Source organism: Rhinolophus ferrumequinum, chromosome 3 (assembly GCF_004115265.2).
Source record: "Rhinolophus ferrumequinum isolate MPI-CBG mRhiFer1 chromosome 3, mRhiFer1_v1.p, whole genome shotgun sequence".
NCBI lineage: Eukaryota > Metazoa > Chordata > Mammalia > Chiroptera > Rhinolophidae > Rhinolophus > Rhinolophus ferrumequinum.
Genome location: NC_046286.1, coordinates 31,265,158 through 31,286,215, shown reverse-complemented (window position 1 = coordinate 31,286,215; position 21,058 = coordinate 31,265,158). Strand labels below are relative to the sequence as shown.

The 21,058-nt window shown below is 32.8% G+C and overlaps 1 protein-coding gene across 5 annotated transcripts in view; it reads right to left on the bottom strand.

Annotated features, from left to right (window-relative positions):
* ADGRB3 (adhesion G protein-coupled receptor B3) overlaps positions 1–21,058 on the bottom strand; it is a 677,430-nt gene that overhangs the window by 289,242 nt on the left and 367,130 nt on the right. For all 5 annotated transcript variants that reach the window (XM_033102727.1, XM_033102728.1, XM_033102729.1 and 2 more), the window contains 3 exons: positions 19,609–19,758; positions 18,873–18,948; positions 5,359–5,461 (listed from right to left, as the gene is read on the bottom strand). In XM_033102727.1, the coding sequence (XP_032958618.1) occupies positions 5,359–5,461; positions 18,873–18,948; positions 19,609–19,758 (329 nt within the window). The remainder of the gene's footprint in view (positions 1–5,358; positions 5,462–18,872; positions 18,949–19,608; positions 19,759–21,058) is intronic.

The window sequence follows — 21,058 nt, the reverse complement described above, 5'->3', positions numbered from 1 at the left end:
CCTGTGGCTGCATAGGTAGTGCTATCTCGTAGCTTCCTCTGATTTTCCCTAATATGCCACCTCCTCTTTACAATTGCCATTCTTGCTGTCAAGTGATTACTTTAATCAGGTTCCTAAAGTATAATAATACTTTGGTATATTTAATATCTACCTGCTGGTATAATAATCAGCAGGACAAAATGTAATTTCTAGTTGCTAATTTATTTTTATTGAATAATGTGTTATCAGTATTGTCATATATCTGGTTCAAATGGCACTATCAATGCATACATATATATTACCTTCATAACCTAAAAATTTTGCCATGCTCCAATGCAGGGTTATTCATTTGCTATCGCTGCTGTAAAAAATTACCACAAACTTAGCAGTGCAGAATCACAAATTTATTATCTTGCAGTTTCCGTGGGTCAGAAGTCTGGTCTCTGCTCAAGAATTCACACTGGCAGAATTGCACTGCTTTCTGGAGGCGCCGGGGACAAATTCACGTTCGGACTCATTCAGTTTTCAGCAGAATTCAGTTCCTTGCAGTTGTAGGACTGAGTCCACATTTCCTTCTTGGTTGGCAACCAGGGGTTGCTTTAAGCTTTTAGAGGTTGCCTATATCCTTTGCCTTGTGGCCCTCTTCCTGTATCTTCAAAGTCAGCAAGGGAAGTTGAGTCCTGTCTAAGTTGCATCTCTCTGACCGTAGCCATAGGGAAAGGTTATCCACTTTTACTGGCTCCTGTGATTAAATTGGACCTACTCAGATAATCCAGGACAATCTCTCCACCTCAGTGTCCTTACCCTTAATCACATTTGCAAAATCTCTTTTGATTTGTACATAACATATTCACAGTTTCTGGAGATTAGGATGCGGACATCTTTGGGGGCCATTATTGACAAATGATATAGCCCAGGGGCCCAATCTTGCCAGCCACTTATTTTTGTAAATAAAACTTTATTGCAGAGCTACAGCCATTTGTTTATATACTGTCTATGGCTGCATTCACTCTACAACTGCATAGGGGAATAGATGGGACAGAGACTGCTATGGCTCAGAGGCTTAAAATACTTACTCTCTGAGTCTTAACTGAAAAGGTTTGTTGACCCCTGCTCCAAAAATAGCATAATTATTCTAACATCTTTTTGAAGAATATTACTATGTATTATGAGTAAAACTAAACTGAATGTGAAATGTAATTGGGAAGAATGCTTACTAAAGTTTCAAATTTAGGATTTATCCCAAACAAACTGTTGCTTGAGAACAATTTTATCTCAATTTCAGCTGTTGGCAAAGGCATCAATCTGCTTGTCTAGTTAGCATTTCATGACTCTCCTATAAAAATTACCAAGAGTTTTATGCAGGCAAAACATCAGAAATTTCTTCCAAATGGACAGAAGCAAGGATAGGAGAGTAATTCAAAAAGTAGAGGGATACAAATACCCTTTTGTAGAAATTATAGATGCATAGACTGGACTTCTCTAAGCTTTGCCAAGTGATTTGTAATTCCTTAGGTTGTTACCAGCCTTTAATATTCATGAAAATACCCAATGATAAATGTCGGAATCTATTTTCATTGTTTCTCATGCTTATCTAATAATAACCAGCAAATTCATTACAGTCCCCCATTGTGTTTTCCACTATTATTTACAAAGGTTATGGCTCATGATTAATTTTAGTGTATACACATAAAACTCCTTAATTTGTTACCTTGATCATATTAGTATGCAAGTGAATATGGAAAACAAACAAATAAAACAAACCTACAAGTCCAAATTCTCAAGAGATGTTTTGTGAATATATCCAATTTAAGAACTACAGATAAACCTGGTGGATTATTTTCAATCCTGAAAGATAGTTGTATCATTTTACCTAGATTATTTGAGATACTGTTCAGAGGAAGAAATGAAAAGAAAGGTAAGACTAGACTGCAGAGACAGTAGGCCAGCATACTCATAGTCCTGTCTTGTCACTAGAAATGGAACTACATAAAGACTGTTTATTTGGAAAAAATAATGTGCATTCTGGCTTGCAAAGTTAATAGGGAATGTAATAACTAAAATGTTTTTATTTACTTAGACTTCTAACTCATCTGTAAAGATAGGGATGTTATCTACCTTAGAAAGTCACAGCAGGCTCAGACTTGTCAGACCCAAGTCATCCTAATGGTGGGTAAGTGTACGCATGCATGTGATGTGTATATGCGTGTACATTTAGGTCCATTCCACTGTACATCTGTAGGTCTCAATGATTCCTTTCAATAACGTTACTAAATTTCCTTATGCATTCAAGAATCAAACAACATAGGTATAAATGTCACACTGAAGAAAACTTAAGTAATATAAAAAAAAACCAAAACTCTTTTATTGGAAAAACAAATCTGGTATTCCTTTAGAGCAAGCAATGACTACGCCTAAGCACGAAGGACCACAAACCCTGATTCTGTAGGCCATAAGAATAAAGCCATAAGCCAAAAAACCTGAACTAAGAATAGTATCTGATTCAATGACTTACAAGGTGGTTAAAACTGCAACTGACTTTGCTAAATACAATTTGGAATTTCAAAATTCCATATTCTGTTACCTATTCCTACCAGTTCCCAAGGGTCTTAATATATTTAACACACTTGAAATGGTATTTATTAAAAAGCTGTTTAAAAGAACACATTTCATTTAGAAAAATTTAACAGGCTTTCCCCTAGACTCATTATAACTATTAATTCCTATTCTTCATTTTTTTCCCCACATGGTATATGAAACAGACATAATTTGCAAGTCATTATTCTTTTCTGAGCTCAAAAAAGTATAGCAGATACTTCTGATATAGTTGAAATTAGATAGACGTGATATTAGAAATATGTCATATCCAAAATAGTTTAACTTTGAAGGCAATAACAGTGATCATATATATCTCTATATAACTATAGAGATGAAATTTCAGCTTGTTCTAATCGATTTCAATTTTCCTGTTAAAAACATATCTTTTCTTTACATTTTAGGGAAGACTATTATATTTCAGTATAGGCTCTTTTGATGTTCTCTTCAATGGAAATAAAACTAGCATCAGTATGTACACATAGAACATATCTTTATAAGACTGGTAATAAGTATTAAGATGTTCAATACATCAGTCATATGTTCCTTCCCTCAGTGGACAATGGTATTTACAAATTCTAATTTGGGTGGTAAATATAAGAGGCATTAGAAATGCAAACCAGTAGAGCAAAAGGGCTGTATGTATCGTACACACAACAGTGTGATAGGAATTATGAATCAGAGGGATGAAATCAGGGATCGAGCAGTCCAGAGGGGCTTGTTCCATCGGGGTGGCCTCTGGGGATGGGCACAGGGGGACACTGCATGTCAGGGGAGCATGGAAGTGAGAACACTTAGTAGCATTTTCTTCAGTGTAAACTTTTCTTCTTCCACATCGCCTCCCTCAGCCCCCTTTTGTAACCGATTTGTCTATGTTCTCTTAAGTCCAGGACTTCTGGAGTAGAGACAATGTTATTTTAGGAATCTGGTCAACACACGCACTCAAAATATTGAAAGACAGAATAAATTCTAAGTGACTTGGACAATATGTCAGCATTCTTATATTCTGACTTGCATCATCATTCCAGTATCTAGCTGGTTCTTAATAAAATTTATTGACTGTACACTCTACTTTCCATATGTAGAAAATCAATTATTACATGGTTTATCTCTTCTGTAAATCACCTATCTAAATATGCTCCCAAGAAAAGTTTGACTCAAAGCTTAAATCTATTAATTTTAAATAGTTGTATTGAATTGAAATTGTGAGACTGTTTCATCAACACTATTTTTGAGGTTACTCTTCCTTCAATTTATGAGCAACAGTTATCTAATTAACATGATCTTTAAATTCTAAATAATGATTTTTATCTTTATTTGGGGAAGTTTTACAAATGTTCATTAACAGAAGTGTTTTCTCCTTAAGAAACACGGTATACATTCTGACAGTGTTGCTTTTTTGGTAAGCATTTTAGGGAATTAACATCTTACTATTTTTCACCAATGCTTATAATTAGAAAAACATTACCATGATAAACGATGAAAACAAACAAATGAGTAAGTAAATATTTTTATAACGAATTTTGAACATACAAAGGAATAAGTTCCATACTCAAAAGCAATGTTAAAATTATCTCCCAGTTTTCAGTGCAATTATGAGAGTAAGTCTATTCTAAAGGATGGAGAAGTACATATTGTAGAAATAAAACACATTTTCATAGTTAAATAGAACCAGTATGGTCACATTTTGGCAAAAGTAGGAAAAGACCTAACAGCTTAAGTATCAATTGTGATGTTTAAAAGTTATTGCTGAGAGATTTGAGATTTTCATTGAACAATCTAGGAAGCTGAAACATCTTAATAAAAAGTGGTTTACAGGAAAGACAATTTTCTTTTTTTTCAAAAATAAAACCAAGGCTTATTTTTTTAGAAGAAGTCAAAAAATATAAAATATAAGAAAACACATAGGTTTTATAGACCATAGGATGTGATTCTAAATTCCATTATATCTTTCACTATGGCAATCTAGAAAACGACAATCTTTTGTGCTTCTCCGTAAAAGCCAACTTCATAGAAATTTTGCAAGGAATAAAAAATATGCACATGCAACATATGAGACTGGCTTACTTTAATAGCGGAAGTATAAAAAGTATAATTAAAAAAGCCTTAATAGGAATCCCCTCCCTTGTCTCTATTCCTCAATACTTTAAGTATTCAAAGTGAATATATAAAGGGTAAGTAGATATTTTAAGTTTCTACATAAGGTCTGAACAAGATCCAGCAAATTTCAGTTGTAGTTGTATGGATTTAAGAAAGTGCTCTTGCCATTCTAAATGGAAAATTTAGATTTAGATCACTGGAGCACCCAGGTAAGTTATAAGGAGCCCTTTATAACTTAGTACGTTTAAATGCCACCCATCCATTCTCCTACCCTGGAGTTATCTCTCCTCTTTGTACTGTAACCGCTGTTGCTGCATGCATCTGAAATCTATGTATTCACATGGCAGAGCTTCCTCACCTCATGGTGAGACAGGTTCTTATTCACCTCGATCTCTCTCACTGTCTAGTTCAGAGCCCAATCAGATGTGTACACTGAGAAACAATTTATTGATTATTATATGAATAAACTGAGGAGAGTTTAATCATGAAAAAATAAGAGTTTATCATAGAATAATATGGCATTTTGTTTCTATATAACACGTATCTTCATAACAAATTAATTCATTTGCAACTCTAAAAAGCCTAGAAAAATGTGTTCTGGTCTTATCGGTCAAAGAACGACTGTTAACCTTCATTGAAAGATATATTCTATAAGTAACACAATGACAAATGGAGGACACTTACATTAGCCAAATGAGCTAGTTCTATCTCCAGGAACGAATCCGTTGTTTTGGGTTCAGGCCTTATTGTGACCACGATGATTTTGGAATTAACGACGGTATAATTTCTGAAAACAGAGTAATTATGATTAAAAGGAGAAATGACTGATGACACATATGAATTCCTACTGCTCAGTACATGTTAAATAAATGTATCTTAAGAAAAAAAAAATAGGGCAAATAGACTTAAAACGTGGCACTAAAGTACCATTCATGGAAAAGTACAGTTTTCGTTTGTTTGTTTGTTTTGTTATAGATAAACTCTATCAGGAAACAGAGCACTGGGGAGGGGGAAAGCTATTGTTCACTGTTACCATTTTAGATGCAGGAAAGATGAAAAAGCAATAGCGCTGACAAGCTTTCGATTACTGAAATGTGATTCGCCAATGAGAGAGATGGATTGTGAATTTAAACCCTCAGGCAATCTTTAAATTAATATAATCCATTGATCTCAAGGTGGACTTAACAGTTTTGTTCTCCAGGAGATCAAATATTCTTCTTGCAAAGTGCTGTCGTGGCATTTTTAAGACTATCTCAAAATTCATTAAGATGAATGATTAGAATGTGGTATAGCATGAAAGCAAGTGGAGTTTAAATATAAATAAATGCTGCTGATAATTATTGACCATCATTCATTTCAGCAATAGAGATTTATAGGCCACTTCTTTATCTCAATGTGCTCATTTTTATCTCAATGTGCTTCTTTATCTCAATGTAAGGAATATATTTGCCTTTCGAAATATCTTACCAAGTACAGTTTACTCACAAAGAAGTTTTAAATACAATTACACTTACAAGCTCCAAAAATGTATACATAAATATAAACATAGAAAACTGAACCAACTGTAGCTTGAATATATAGATTTTCATCCAACATATACAAAATGCTGCTCATCATTTATTTAGAGATTTAAAGATTTTGTTGTACTTTTAGCTATTTAAAGAAATATATACCATACATACATAAGTATGTGTGCATGTGTGTGTGTGTGTGTGTGTGTGTGTGTGTGTGTGTATCCATCACTCCTTTTTGATTCAAAATAAACCACCTGCTTTTCCATAGAGCATGTACTACCTTGGAGAATTCATTGCAGGTATCAAAGATAAAGTCATTTAATCTTTTTCCTCCTTTTTGTTGTTTAAGGTATTATTTAGAGATAATAAAGTTCAACAATTTTAAGTGCACCATTTAATGATTTTGGTAATTGTATTCTACCATGTCTAACATTGTCTACAAATCAAGACAGACCACTGATCCTTCATCCTAAACAGTTTTCTTGAGCAATTTTGCACTAGACTCCCCGCACACTCCCATGTGTCCAGGCAACCATGGATATGTTGTCACTATAATTATGCCTTTTCTGTAATTTTATTTACATAGAATCATAACTTACATAGACTTTGTTTTTGACTTAATTCACTTAGCATACTTTTTTTGATATTTATCCACTTTGTGTCTCTTTATAGCAGAGTAATAGTCCATGATGTGGATATACAACCATTTGTGGTCTATTCATCAATTAAGTAAGCAAACATTGGGTTGCTTTCGATTTTTAACTTTCACAAATTGTAGCCATTAATATTTGGCTATTATGTATAATTGGCATACATACTTTCTGCATGGATATGTATTTTTATTTGTCTTGGGTAAATACCTAGTAGTGAAACTGCTTGATCATATGGTAAAAGCATGTTTAATTTTATAAGTTGCTGCCATATTGTTTTCTAAAATGGCAGTACCATCAAAGTCATATAATTATGATATCATAGAACAATGCTGAACTTCACATTCTTTATAAAAATGCTTTTTCTAATGGGATGGTTTTTGCCACAAGATTTCATCAAAAAGGATTGCTAACTATGCCATAGTTGGAGGAATTTACTATGTTTAGTAGCAAAGGAATTATAAACACATAAGTGGGATAACATTTTTAACCATCTCTCGTGTATTTAGTAATGTCAACACATTCTTAAACACTCGGAAAGCTACATGGTATGTAGCCTAACAGTAAATTGTAAAAAAAACAACAAAGTATAAGTTGTTTTTACATTTTTCATGGGGAAGACAGTTGCAAACAGAGAGCTGGTTAACTGTCATTGATTTCATTTAATACTAAATGGGTAAATTGAATGAAAGGTATATTGAGAAAGATATGAAAGAAAGCTCTAAATGCCAAGCTCCTTTTGCAAATTTGTTCTTCTCTGCTTCTCTGTCAGTAAAGGTGATCAGGGGGGCAAATGAGAATGATGGAATTAACAAAGCTGCAAGGTAATACTGGGCAATTAATTATATTAGCATACATGACAGGATTCCCAGAGAATGATAAGGTGTATGTGGCTTGGAGTTGGGGAGAATGTTTGTCATTCTTTCACCACCAAAAAAAATGTGGAAATTTCTCCCAGAGAACACTCCTGAGCCACAGATAGAGTGCTGAGCCACAGATGCACCTGTGGCTTGCTTTCTTTCCTTCCTTCTTTCCTTCCTTCCTTCCTTCCTTCCTTCCTTCCTTCCTTCCTTCCTTCCTTCCTCCCTTCCTTCCTTCTTTTTCTTTTTTCTTTTTTTTTTCAGATTAGCCTGAATGTGTTTGAGTTCTGATTTGGTTACCTGAAACATTTTTATACATGAAAATATTTATGCATCACCCAAATTCAACCTGTCCTTTTATTCTGCTTTTGTTTATAATCCCATTTCTCTGCTATAAATAAACCCAATGCTAATTTAACTTAACTATTAATTCTAATTAGTAAATTTGACAGTATATCAATATTTTGTATTATTTTAAAAGTTGCATAAATTGGTAATTTACCAGAAAATAAAGATGTGGGTATTCCAAAGATAAATTTATAATCTTGTTAATATATTTATGAAGTTCTCTTGGTGTGTATAGACATGTATGTATTTTGGCCCTGAGAAACTGGGCTATGGAAAGTAAAGTAGCTACAATAAGCAGCCTGCTATAGAGTACGTTACTTTGTGTCAGGTTCATCAACTAGCCTGATGAGGATGGTCCCTCAAGGATGGAGTCTACCTTGTGGCTTTCACTTTGTGTGTCTGTGTATGTGTGTGAGGACTAGCTTATTTAGAATACAATTGGGAAGGGATACAAGCCAACAAATTTATGCAGATAGTTGTTCTCATCACATGCGCATGTGTACTCCCCAACCTTGTGTTACTAACATGTACCTATCTCTGCCACAACATCCATTAATGCTATGTATGACTACTTCCACAAGATTATAACTTCAATGAAGGCACGATCTATATGTGGTGTTTATATATCTTCATCTGTATTATACTTGGCACATTTTAGTGCTAACACATATTTGAATGTCTTATTAAATAAAAAATGCTTTAAAAAATGAAACTTTTGACTAAGTTGGTTTAAAATATAATTCTAATATCATGGTATTAAAATGCTTAATGAAGGAAAAATAAACAAATTTACATTATACAAATTCCCTTTTAAAAAGTGTACAGTCTACAAAATTACCTTTAATATATTCCATCAATTTAGTCTAATTTGCTTAAGTGACTATCTGGCTCCTTATGTGCCATGTTAGGCTTTGTGATCTACTAATGCTTCCTGGCTGGGTCCACATTTGTATTCACTGCTAGTAAAGCAGATCTTACAGCCAAATGGATTTCATGACTAAAGTAATAAAGGTCTTTCCTGTCCTTGAGATTTGTCCTACTTGGTATCTAAAACATTTAAAAATGTGTAGAGTTAGTCACTCAAAGGAGACCTAAGTTATTCTTTACAATTTTTACAAAGGCTTAAGGTGCTTAGGATACATGAACCCTATCTCAAAGAGTATAATGTGATTAGAAAATACAATACAGCTATTTATAAGAGACCCACATTAGGTATAAGGACATACATAGACTGAAAATAAAAGATGGAAAACAATATTCCATGCAAATGGTAACCAAAAGAGAGCAGGGATGGTCATACTTATAGCACACAAAATAGACATTAAGCCAAAAACTGTAATAAGAGACAAATTAGATCATTAATAATTATAAAAGAGTCAATTCACCAGGAAGATATAACAAATAAAAACATATAAATACCTCACTGCAGAGTACCCAAATATATGAAGCAAACAATGACAGAACTTAAGGGAGAAATAGATAATGGCACAATAATAGACTATCAATACAATATCTCATGTTTTAGTAATAGATTAACTTGATAGTAGAAGGAAACAGAGAACTTGAAAAACATTGTAACACATTGGACATAGCAGTCATATAAATAACACTCCATCCAACAACAGCAGAATATACATTCTTCTCAAATGCCTACAGAATATTCTACAGGGTAGATCACAGGTGAGGCCACATAAAAATCTTACTAAATTTAAGTTGCTTGAAATCCCACCAAGTTTCTTTTCTGACCACACTGGAATGAAATAAGAAATCAAAAGAAAAATGGAAAATTCACAAATATATGGCTCTTGAACAATCAATGGGTCATAAACAGATTACAAGGGAAATTAGAAAATATCTTCAGACAGATGCAAATAAAAACATAACATACCGAAACATATGAGATGTGGCAATAGCAGGAGTAAAACAGAAATACATAGAACTAAAGCCTCCATTAAAAAAAAAATCTCAAATCAACAACCTAACTTTACACCTAAAGAAACTAGGAAAATAAATAAATAAATAAATAAATAAATAAATAAATAAATAAATAAATAAATAAATAAATAAAAAGTTAGCAGAAGGAAAGAAATAATAAATATTCAAACACAAATAAATGCAATAGAGAATAGAAAAACAATAAAGAAAATCTACAAATTTGACAAGTTCTTAGCTAGACTTTCTAATAAGAAAAGAGAGCTAACTCAAATAACAATAATCAGAAATGAAGAGGAGACATTACATCTGATGCCCCAGAAATAAAAAGGATGGTAAGGGATTACTATGAACAATTATACGCCAACAAACTGAACGACTTAAGAGAAATGGATAAAATCCTATAAGCATACAATCTACCAATACAGATCCATGAAGAAAAAAAAAGTCTAAACAGACCTATAGCTAGTAATCAGTAATCAAAAACCTTCCTCAAAAAACAACAAAAAGCCCATGGCCAAACAGGTTCACTGAAGAATTCCATGAAACATATAAAAAATCATTTCTTCTCAAACTCTTCCAAAACACTGAAGGGGAGGGAAAAAATTTCAAACAGCATTACCCTGATGCGAAGATCAAAGATGTCATCAGAAATGAAAACTACAGGCCTATATCCTTAATGGATATTGATGTAAACACTTTAAACAAAATACTAGCACACCAAATTCAACAACATGTTAAAAGGATTATACGCCATGATTAAATGGAGTTTATCTCTGGGATGCAAGGATAGTTCAACATATGCAAATCAGTCAGTGTAATACACCACATTAACAGAATGAAGAACAACATAGCCATCTCAATTGATAGAGAAAAAGCATTTTAAAAAAAATCAACATTCTTTATGATAAAAAAAAGAAACTTACAACAAATTAGGTATAGAAGTAATGCACCTCAACATAATAAAGGCCATGTATGAAAAATCCACAGTAAACAAAGTACACAGTGGTGAAAAAATGAAAGTGTTCACTGCAAGATCAGGAATAAGGTAATAGGCAAGAAAGAGAAATAAAGAGCAACCAAATTGGAAAGGAAGAAACAAAATTTTCCCTGTTGACAGATGAAATGATCTTATATGTAGAAAACCCTAAAGATTTCACAAAAACCTATGGTACTAATAAATGTGGCAAAATTACAGTATACAACATCAACACACAAAAATCAGTTGCAATTTTATACACTAACAATGAATAATCCAAAAAGGAAATTAAAAAAAAAATCTCATTTACAATAGCATCAAACACAATACAAGTTAGGAATGAACTTAAGAAAGTAAAAGACTTGTAAACTGAAAACCAAAAAATATTGCAGAAATAAATCGGAAGACTTAATAATATTGATAAAATGTCCATACTACCCAAAGTAATCTATAGATCAATGGAATCCTTATGAAAATCCTAATGACATTTTTTTGAAAAAAAAGAGAAAAGAAAATCCTAAAATTCCTATAACATCTCAAAAAACCCTCGTCAAATCTGGAGGCTACACACTTTCTGATTTCAAAACATTACAAAGCTACAGAAAGTCAAAATAACACAGTACTAGTATAAATACCAATGGGATACAATAGAGAGCCCAGAAATAAATCCTCACTTTTATGGTCAACTTATCTTTAACAAGAATACCAAGGCTATACAATGGGGAAGGGATAATGTCTTCAACAAATGGTGCTGGAAAAACTAGATATCTATATGTAAATTAATAAAGTTGGATCTTTCTGTTAGACCATATACCAAAATTAACTCGAATGGATTAAATATCTAAACATAAGACCTAAAGCTATAAAACTCCTAGAAGGAAAATAAGGAAAAAACTTTGGCAATTATTTCTTTGATGTGACATCAAAATAAAGGCAACAAAAGCTAAAATATAGAAGTGGTACCATAGCAAATATTAAAAAAAAAGATAAAAGAAAAACAAAACTATACAGTAAACAATCAATAGAGTGAAAAGGCAATCTACGGAATACGAAATAATATTTATAAGCTATTCATCTGAAAAAGGGTTAATATCAAGAAGATATAAGGAAGTCTAATCCTCAACAAAAACAAACAATAGATTCTAAAAGTGGTCAAAAAACTTAAATAGACATCCCTCCAAAGATGATATACAAATGGCCAGCAACTATATGAAAAGATACTAAACATCATTTATCCTCAGGAGAATTCATTTCAAAACCACAATGAAATATCAATTCATACCATTATTAAAAAATAGAAAATAGGGGTGGCCAGTTAGCTCAGTGGGTTAGAGTGTGGTGCTAATAACACCAAGGTTGCCGGTTCGTTCCCTGCATGGGCCATTGTGAGCTGCACCCTCCATAAAAAAAGAAAAAAAGGGAAGTAACAAGTATTGGCAAGGTTGTAGAGAAATTGGAACTCTTGTGCACTGTTGGTGGGCTGTAAAATGGTTCAGCTGCTACGAAAAACAGTATGGATATTCTTCAAAAGATCAACAATAGAATTACCATGTGATCCAGAAATCCCACTTTTGAGTATAGAACCAAAGTATTGAAAACAGGATCTCAAAAAGATTTGTGTACCTATGTTCACTGCAGCACTACTCATGATAGCCAAGAGGAGGACACATCCTAAATGCCCACTGCCAGATGAACTGATAAAGAAAATGTTGTCTGTATAGACAATGGAAATTCATCCAGCCTTCAAAAGATGGAAACTCTGTTATACTACAACACGGGTGAGCTTTGAGGACATGATGCTAAGTGAAATAAGCCAGTCACAAAAAGGCAACTACTGTGCGATTCCTCTTATATGAGGTCTCTAAAGTAGTCCGTTTTTCAGGAACAGAAAGTATAATAGTAGTGTCCAGGGGCTGGGGGAGGAGGTAAAAGGTAAATTGTTGCTCAAGAAATACAGTTTCAATTTCACAAAATGAAAATATTCTAGAAATATGTTGCACAATAAGGCGCGCATAGTGAACGCACTATTCTGTACACTTCAAAGTAGTTAAGGGGATATATTTCATGTTATGTTTTTTACCGCATTAAAAAAATACGACGCTGCATCACAGAAGAAACATCAGTGGAGGGGATTATGGAACTAATTGTGCAAATAAAGTGTAGCCATGCGAGGTACAGTACAAAGATGTTAATTGTTTAATGAAAATTATTAAAATTACTGTAGCCTCTTTCCATTTTTAGAATTATTCTTCTTCTACCTTCTTTTGTTTTGCAACTAAAATTTGTTGGGGTGAAAATTGTCAGTAAAGTTACATAGGTTTCAGGTGTACAGTTCTGTAATACATCATCAATATAGCACATTGTGTGTTTACCACCCAGAGTCAGTTCTCTTTCCATCACCATATACTGGATCCCCTTTTACCCTCAGCTACCACCCCCCACTTCCCTTATCCTCTGGTAACCACTAAACTACTATCTGTGTCTATGAGATTTTGTTTCTTCATTTGTTTGTGTTGTTTTCAGTTTTATTTCCCACATATCAGTGAAATCATATGGTTCTCGACTTTTTCTGCCTGACATATTTCATTTAGCATAATAATCTCAAGATCCATCCATGTCGCAAATGGCACTACTTCATCTTTTCTTATGGGAGAACAGTACATTCTAAATTGAGTGTTTTCATAATTGTTTTAAACAATCTCCCAATTTAAATAAAACCATAATAAAATAGATGACTTCATATATATTCTAGAGACTGGGGACTTCATCAAAATTATTAAGCTAAATCGATTTGTTTTAAAACTAAAACCAGCTAATGGCTGCTAAAATGTAGGGTTGGCTAACAGAGATTTGAAAACTGAATAGAATTTCAAGTTAGATATGCAAAGGATGTAACAATTTAGAATCCCAAAGAAGCTAAGTAATCAGGGATTTAAATTCACTTTTAAAAGGTATGGCCAAATTAAACTCAGATTTTTGTAAATACTGTACTGATTGCGAGATATTATGAGTATTAGTTATGCAAATTTGTTATCCCCAGGGATGATTTTAATTTTCCCATAAGAGGACATTATAAAAAGATACAATACATCAGAAAACTACAGTATTTCATTGCAAACTCAGAATGAAAAAGCAAGGTTCAAAGTTTAGGTCCTGAAAGTAAAGAACAGGTCCTCTTGCAAGAACATACTACTTCAGGTTGATTGCCTTCAGGATGTATCGGTATTAAAGTGATTATGACTTTGTTTTTCTATTATTTCCAGTATTATTTAGTTCAATTGCTTTTCCCAATTGCTTTTAATTCCTATAATAATGGAAACTCAAATGAGTCCCATTTCCTAAATATGAAGAAAATTCAGCATGATATATCTTCATTAAGTTGGTGTACTTGACAGCAAATACGTATGATTTTGCATCACTGAAATTTGTTCCTTCTAAAAAATAATTTTCAAATAATCACCGGCTTATAAAATGTTGTTTTCTGTTCAGCTCTATTTTTCCTGGTGTTTTAATACTATAGTGGAATTTGAATATAATTTTAATTAGATCCTTTGCAATATCTTGAATGTTAATAGTTTCATTTAAGGTTTTTTGTTTTGTTTGTTTTTTGTTTTTGTTTTTGTTTTTAAAAAAAGGACTACATCTTCTATACGTACTACCAGAAAAAAACTACACATTGCTCCCATACTCAAAAGTATTGTGATTTTCCTATAAAACTGGAACCTGACTGTATTAAATGAATCAGAAAATGGATTGGTTACAACTTTTTCTTGAACTCTTTGGCTTGAGTGTATGCTTGGATACACATTTTCTTTTTTTTTTCTTAGAGGTGATTTCCATAATATAAAATGTTAGAGGTGGCATTGCTATATTAATGACATTGCACTTTTAAAGCTTCTTAATATTGTCAAATTGTCCTACTAAAAGGTCGTTACAGTTAAAAATCCTCACCAGTTTAAGTGCTCACCAGACCTTGAGTGGTTGTTAGTTCCTGGATAAGAGTAGGGCCTGTGTGTATAGATGGTCTCACCTTCCCTTGAGGACCCTCTGGCCTTGGCTGGCCAGCCTTCATCTATCAGGCTCAAAAGTGGTCACCAGGGGGTGGGAAGAGTGACACCCTCAGGCTTTGCTGTCAATAGCCTAAGTTGGGGCCACCATATTGACCCCAAGGCGCCTTGAGCCTGCCCACACATGGCCACCTGGGCCTTACAAGATTTTCTGCAGAAGACAGCTGTGTCTTCACACTAATATAGAGGTGCATGGCTTGTACTTCTTAAAGGAATGGATATTAGCATCATTGAGGAAACGAGACAGTGGAAGAGTCCTGGTTTTCGCAGACAGAAGACTTGAGTTGAACGCAGTTCCCTACTGGACATATAGCCTTGGGCAGGTCACTGAAGTAACAAGGAGCTCAGTTCTTTCATGTATAAAACGCGAGTGCAGGAGGGAACTCATCTTTAAAGGGCCTCACAGCACTAATATCCACTGGTTCTCGGCTTTTGAACTGTAAGAAATTACACTGAAGAAGAATGAAAGTGGGAGAATACAGAATTGCACAACTGAAATCTATGTAATTCTACTAACAATTGTCACCCCAATAAATTAAAAAAAAAAAAAAAAAAAAAAAAAAGAATGAAAGTGGGATGCTCAAAATAGCACATATTTAATTTGGATTCCAGTAGAGCGTACGTCCTTCAGTTGAAGGGACAATTTGAATATGCTTAATTGTAAAAGGGAAGACAAACAGTAAAATAAAAATTGCAGCTTGAAGAATAGCCGAGTACTTATTAAGGCAAAAGAAGAAAATAAATATCTAAATAAAAGAGTCAACATGTAGTTATTTCTGTCTTATACGAAGGAAAACTTCTAAATCATATCTACTAAAAACATTATGTCAAGTTCTTCCTAGCCCCCATGAGGGAAATTACGCAAAGTATTGTTTTGAAAATGATTATATCAAAATACAAAATCTCTGAAAACTTAACAGCAAGTCTAACATTGTTCTGTGTATGGGAAATTTGGCTCCAAAAATTTCAACAGAGAATTAGTAAAAAGAACACAGGAAAACATATCATGAAAATCTGGTAAATAATAAGTAAACACATAGAGCACATTTGTATATTGTTTTCATCTGAATAAGAAAATATTTCCTTTCCTATTGGGTTCATTTCAGAGTCAAATTTATACAGTAAAACAAGATAGATGCATTTTTATTCTTCTGTTCCTAAAATATTTTTTATAGTATAAAGACCAAATTTATATGTACCTTATTTTAAAAAAATGTTTTACATAGGGTATTTTATCAGATAAACAATTATTCAAGTAAATACTTCTTGGAACTTTATTATTTATTAAACACTGTTTTGGGAGTTTTGACAGTAATTTAAAAGACTTAAGGCAATAAGGTTAGCAGGGTTGCTGCTTAGTAAATGTTTGTTGAGTGACTATAAAACAAAAACATCACCTTTGTCCCTTTAAAAGGCTTACTCTTAATAGAAGATCTATATTTGGTATGGTTTACTCACTAATCTTTCTGGAACAATTTTTTAAAAAGGAAAAATAACAGGTATAAAAATGCTTAGTTACATTATCTTACTGTATGAAATAAAAGAAAATGTGAAGTAAATGCTAATATTTCATCTTTCAAATAGTATTTAAACATTTCATCTTGAGCATTCTATTGTCATTATTTCTGGTCAATGAATCTAAACATGACTACTGTTTTCCTAGAGTGATTTAGGTTATTATACATAGAAAATATGAGTAAGTGTACCTATTTATAATTCTTATACAGAGGTTATTAAGGACTTCAAGTAAAGAATATGTCAGAACTCTAAAATTCCACAATTTTTCTGTAATAAAGAGGGAATTTCTGAAGATGGAAAGAACCTTGAGTTCAATCCCACAGTTTACATATTAAAAAAAGTCAGGGACTTTGCCAAGGCTGATCTGAAATCTTTGGTATCACAGGTGGTATTAGGGGACCCACTACTCTGAACAGTTCTCTACTTTGTCCATTAAATCACCCATAATGCATCCATTGATTCTATCCATAACTGTAAGTGACCACTAAATCTGCATTTCAACATTTAAAAAAATGTTGAAACACTAAATGAATGTGTTTTTTTTCTTTTTACAAAAAGCTGATATCACTAGATAAATTTTCAATTCCCTTGCCTATATAAATTTATGAAAATTGAAATAACCTAATTTCATTGGCGCAGGTAAGTTCTACGGTATTACACAAAACAAGACTAATAATAATGCAACTTTGTTAGACATGTAGGGAAATGAATTCACAATCGAAAACATTTTATGTTAAATATTTTATTTGCATTCTCTATATCCCTCAGCAGCAAATAGGGTGAATACCACCTATAAAGGTGCTTCTATCTTCATGGTGAACTGAAGGCAGATGATTTCTGAGTGACTGGACAAGTTTATACATTTTTTGTTAAGTTGAAATTAAAACCCAAGTCATCTGATTTTAAGTAGGGTCTAGTCTAGAATTCTTAAAAGATGAGCTTTACACAAATGAACTCCCGGTGGAAATAAGTGTCTAACTGAGTATCTAGGTATACTTTGAACTCTAGCATATTTCTCCTCAAATGAACATCACACATAAAGATAGTCACTGTAACTTTAAATCAATTTTACCTGTGAGTAGTTGTACATACCAATGTGTTTTAATGCAACCAGTGAAAAAGTTGAGAGCAAAGTAATCAGTTTGGAGAATCTGTTATTAGTAGAACAAAATCAAGTGCAAACCTATTCAAATTCAGACAGCCCAAATTCCATCCAGAGAAGGGAGTTAAAGAAAGCTCAACTTCTCATAGTTGTCTCTGTGGTTGAAGGAGGACCTGCATTGTACTGAGTGGGACTCTCGATGACTCATCGACTATGTTAATGACTTGCTGCACATAGAAAGATTTTCTTCAAGGAATAGTAACTAGTTACTGCAGCTGCAAAATCTTAGTTGCTTCCTTGGGAGGCCTTTTTCTGCTGGACTGAACTCTAATTGGTTTTATTTATTAGACCATTTCTTATGCCCCTGGTATAACAGTACACATCTTTCACAGTCTATCCTCCCTAAAAGTGTGAAGCTATATTCATGAGGGTACGAGTAAGAGCTCACTGCAAATGTGGCTTTGTTTAACAAACATATAACCTTGTCTCAGGCCTCCAAAATGAGGCAGGGTGGAGGAAATAGGTCTTCATGAGTGATAACATCACTATCCAAACAGATATGAATGTTCTCCATGAAATCAGGTAAAGTAGTTAAGACAGTAGAGCAAATAAATGAATGTTGGTAGAATTACTATTTGTAATTGTTTCTTTTAATGACTGGGAGGAAAGAAATTAATAGATTTCTTCCAAAAATAGTCTTCTAATTGAACACCATTTTTTCTTAATGTAACTGTAATTGAATATTTATTTAGAAGCAAATTGAAATCTTGTGCAAATGAAGTAAAAAACAAAACAAAACAAAACGAACAAAAAGAAAACACATGTATTCCCAGTCATCATGGCATTCCTTTAGTGTCAAGTAATATTGATGAACAGTACCATTAAGTACAAATAAAGAGAGAAGACAGATTAAATTTAAAACAACCCATCCTATTATAGAGACTTGAGGTTTTTCTTTTTTCTTCCCCCCCCTCAGTCTTAAGACAAGTCATGATTAGTTATAAAAGAATTACAGAGCTATAATCACAGACCAAAATTGTCTTTTCTAGTTGTTTTGAAATCCATAATATGCTAAAAAGCTGTTCATTAAATTGGTATTTTCTATTTCATTTAAGAAAAAGCCCTTTGTATTACCAGAACTTGTTTGACTATTTTCATAGAATGAACTATAATCACATTTTCGGAATAGTTCACAAGGATTACAACAGCTTATTATTTTGTAGCTTACCTCAGAGTGGGCAAAATTAGATCTAAGTTTTTGTACAAGACTGCTCCAAGAACAAATACTGATGATTCATCTAATTCTAGAAAGAATAAAATAAAAATAAAAATAGTGAAACAGCAAGAAAAACATTATGTCTTATAAAACTTTAATCTGCTAATTATAAGAGAGGATTCCAGGACTTCCTGATGCAAAGCTGGGTAGAGATGCTTTCCTAAACATGAGTGGGGCAGGTTAGCCCCCACACTGCACACATTAATTGTAACTCTAAAAGATGTGCTTTCATTGGTTTTGTGTCACAAAGTAACTGTCTGTCATCAGGCTAAGGTAAGATGCTGCTTTAGTTGCAGCTAATGAGTTTAAATTTGCAATGATATGGGAAAAGAGAGCCAATTCTCTTTTGGAGCACTAACTCAGAAGGTCAAAATCGACAAGGTGAAAATAAGACCACAATGTCACTGTTGAAAACAGACATTAATTTTAGAGGCTATCTTGATCATGTCAAGCTCAGGTCTATAATTTGCACATATATACATGTATGTATTTTTTCATTTTAATAGATCCTTTCCTCCAGTGGATTCTGAGATTTAAAGACCAAGTGTAAGCTTCTATATTTACAAAATTAGTTTAGAATCAAGACTGCAGATTGTTTTTAAATTGTTTAATATATAGAGATTTATACCTAGTGTTTTAATAAATGATCTTATTGAACGTTCAAGCCCAAATTATTTCACATATTTACCTTTAGATGACAGAGGAGTAAAAATGCTTTTTGGAATGACTACCCTATCTTCTGAGTTTCTTGCCCAGTCAACCATTCCCTTCCGTCCTTTCATTGGAAAGTTGATGTCTGTTAGAACAGAGGCAGCAGGAAGCTTCTGAATGCTAGCCACTATTAAAAAAGAAGTAATAATGTCAACTAAAATCTTCCAGTGTAATCAATATTGATCAAATTAAACCTTGCAGTACATTCAAAATAAAATTTTGAGTCAAAATTATATTTACCAGAGTTACAAAACAGACTTATTTCTTATTATTAGACAATATTCATTAAAGTTGTTGATTCTTTTAGATTAATCTGAGTTTCTGTTGCTTTCAGCAGGAATCATACAATGATGGTCACTGGTGGGGTGGATATCCTGCGAATACCGGCCAGTGCCACCATACTGGTTGTTCATGGTTGGCCTCCATTTCAATTGTTTGAAGCTCATATTGTATTTTTGGATAAATATTTTGATTCACACACTTGATTTATAGACTAAATTTTATATTTATATTGGAACTTTGTCTTCAGAACAAATTTTATGCATTTATATCTGAACATTGTCTATGGAACAAAGTTTTCATGAATTAGATGGGATACCACAAAGACATGGAAAATAATTCCATATTGCTCTGGGAGACTGAACAGTCAGAACTCAAATAGTAAAGTTCCACTAATGCTATAACCATAGAGCTAAAATAATATACAGAAATATTAACAAATAGATTAATAATAACAATTCTTAAAGTGTAACCCCACAATTGAAAGTAATAAATGTACTCATGTGAATAAAGAGCTGTGTCTATACATGCAGTAAGTATTTTAATATATATTGATAAGACAATGAATGAGACGTTTGGCAATTCCTGAATGTATTTTTGATATATACTCAATGTTTTTATTTCATATATACATAAATATATATAAATATTTATTTTATTTATATATTATATATATATGATAAAACTAGGATGATAATGATTTAGCACTTATTGATTATACACATTTTCAATTAAGAACTATAATTTGTATAACTTTTACATCGGTCCATACTTGTTCTACATTAAAGTTTCAGGTGCCTTTGCAGAATTTAAATGGAAAGGTGAGGGAGAAACTTTAAAACTATCACAGTAGAACAGCTAAAGTAAGAAACCATTAGGCTCTTTATAAGTAGATTTCATTCTAAAGAAACTTGCAATTTAAATCAAGAAAGGATGAAAATTAAGAATTTAACAATGTCAGCTATATAAATATAGTACTGAATCACTGGCTAACTTCCAAATTAAATTGGTTATGTATTTATTATTCTACTTTATTAAAGCTCTTTCAGGCTATTATACACATCCATTATCAGCACAGGATGGGATTTCATTTGGCCTGCAATTTAATATAGTAAGCCTAAAAAAGGATTTTGTAACTAAATGTTGAA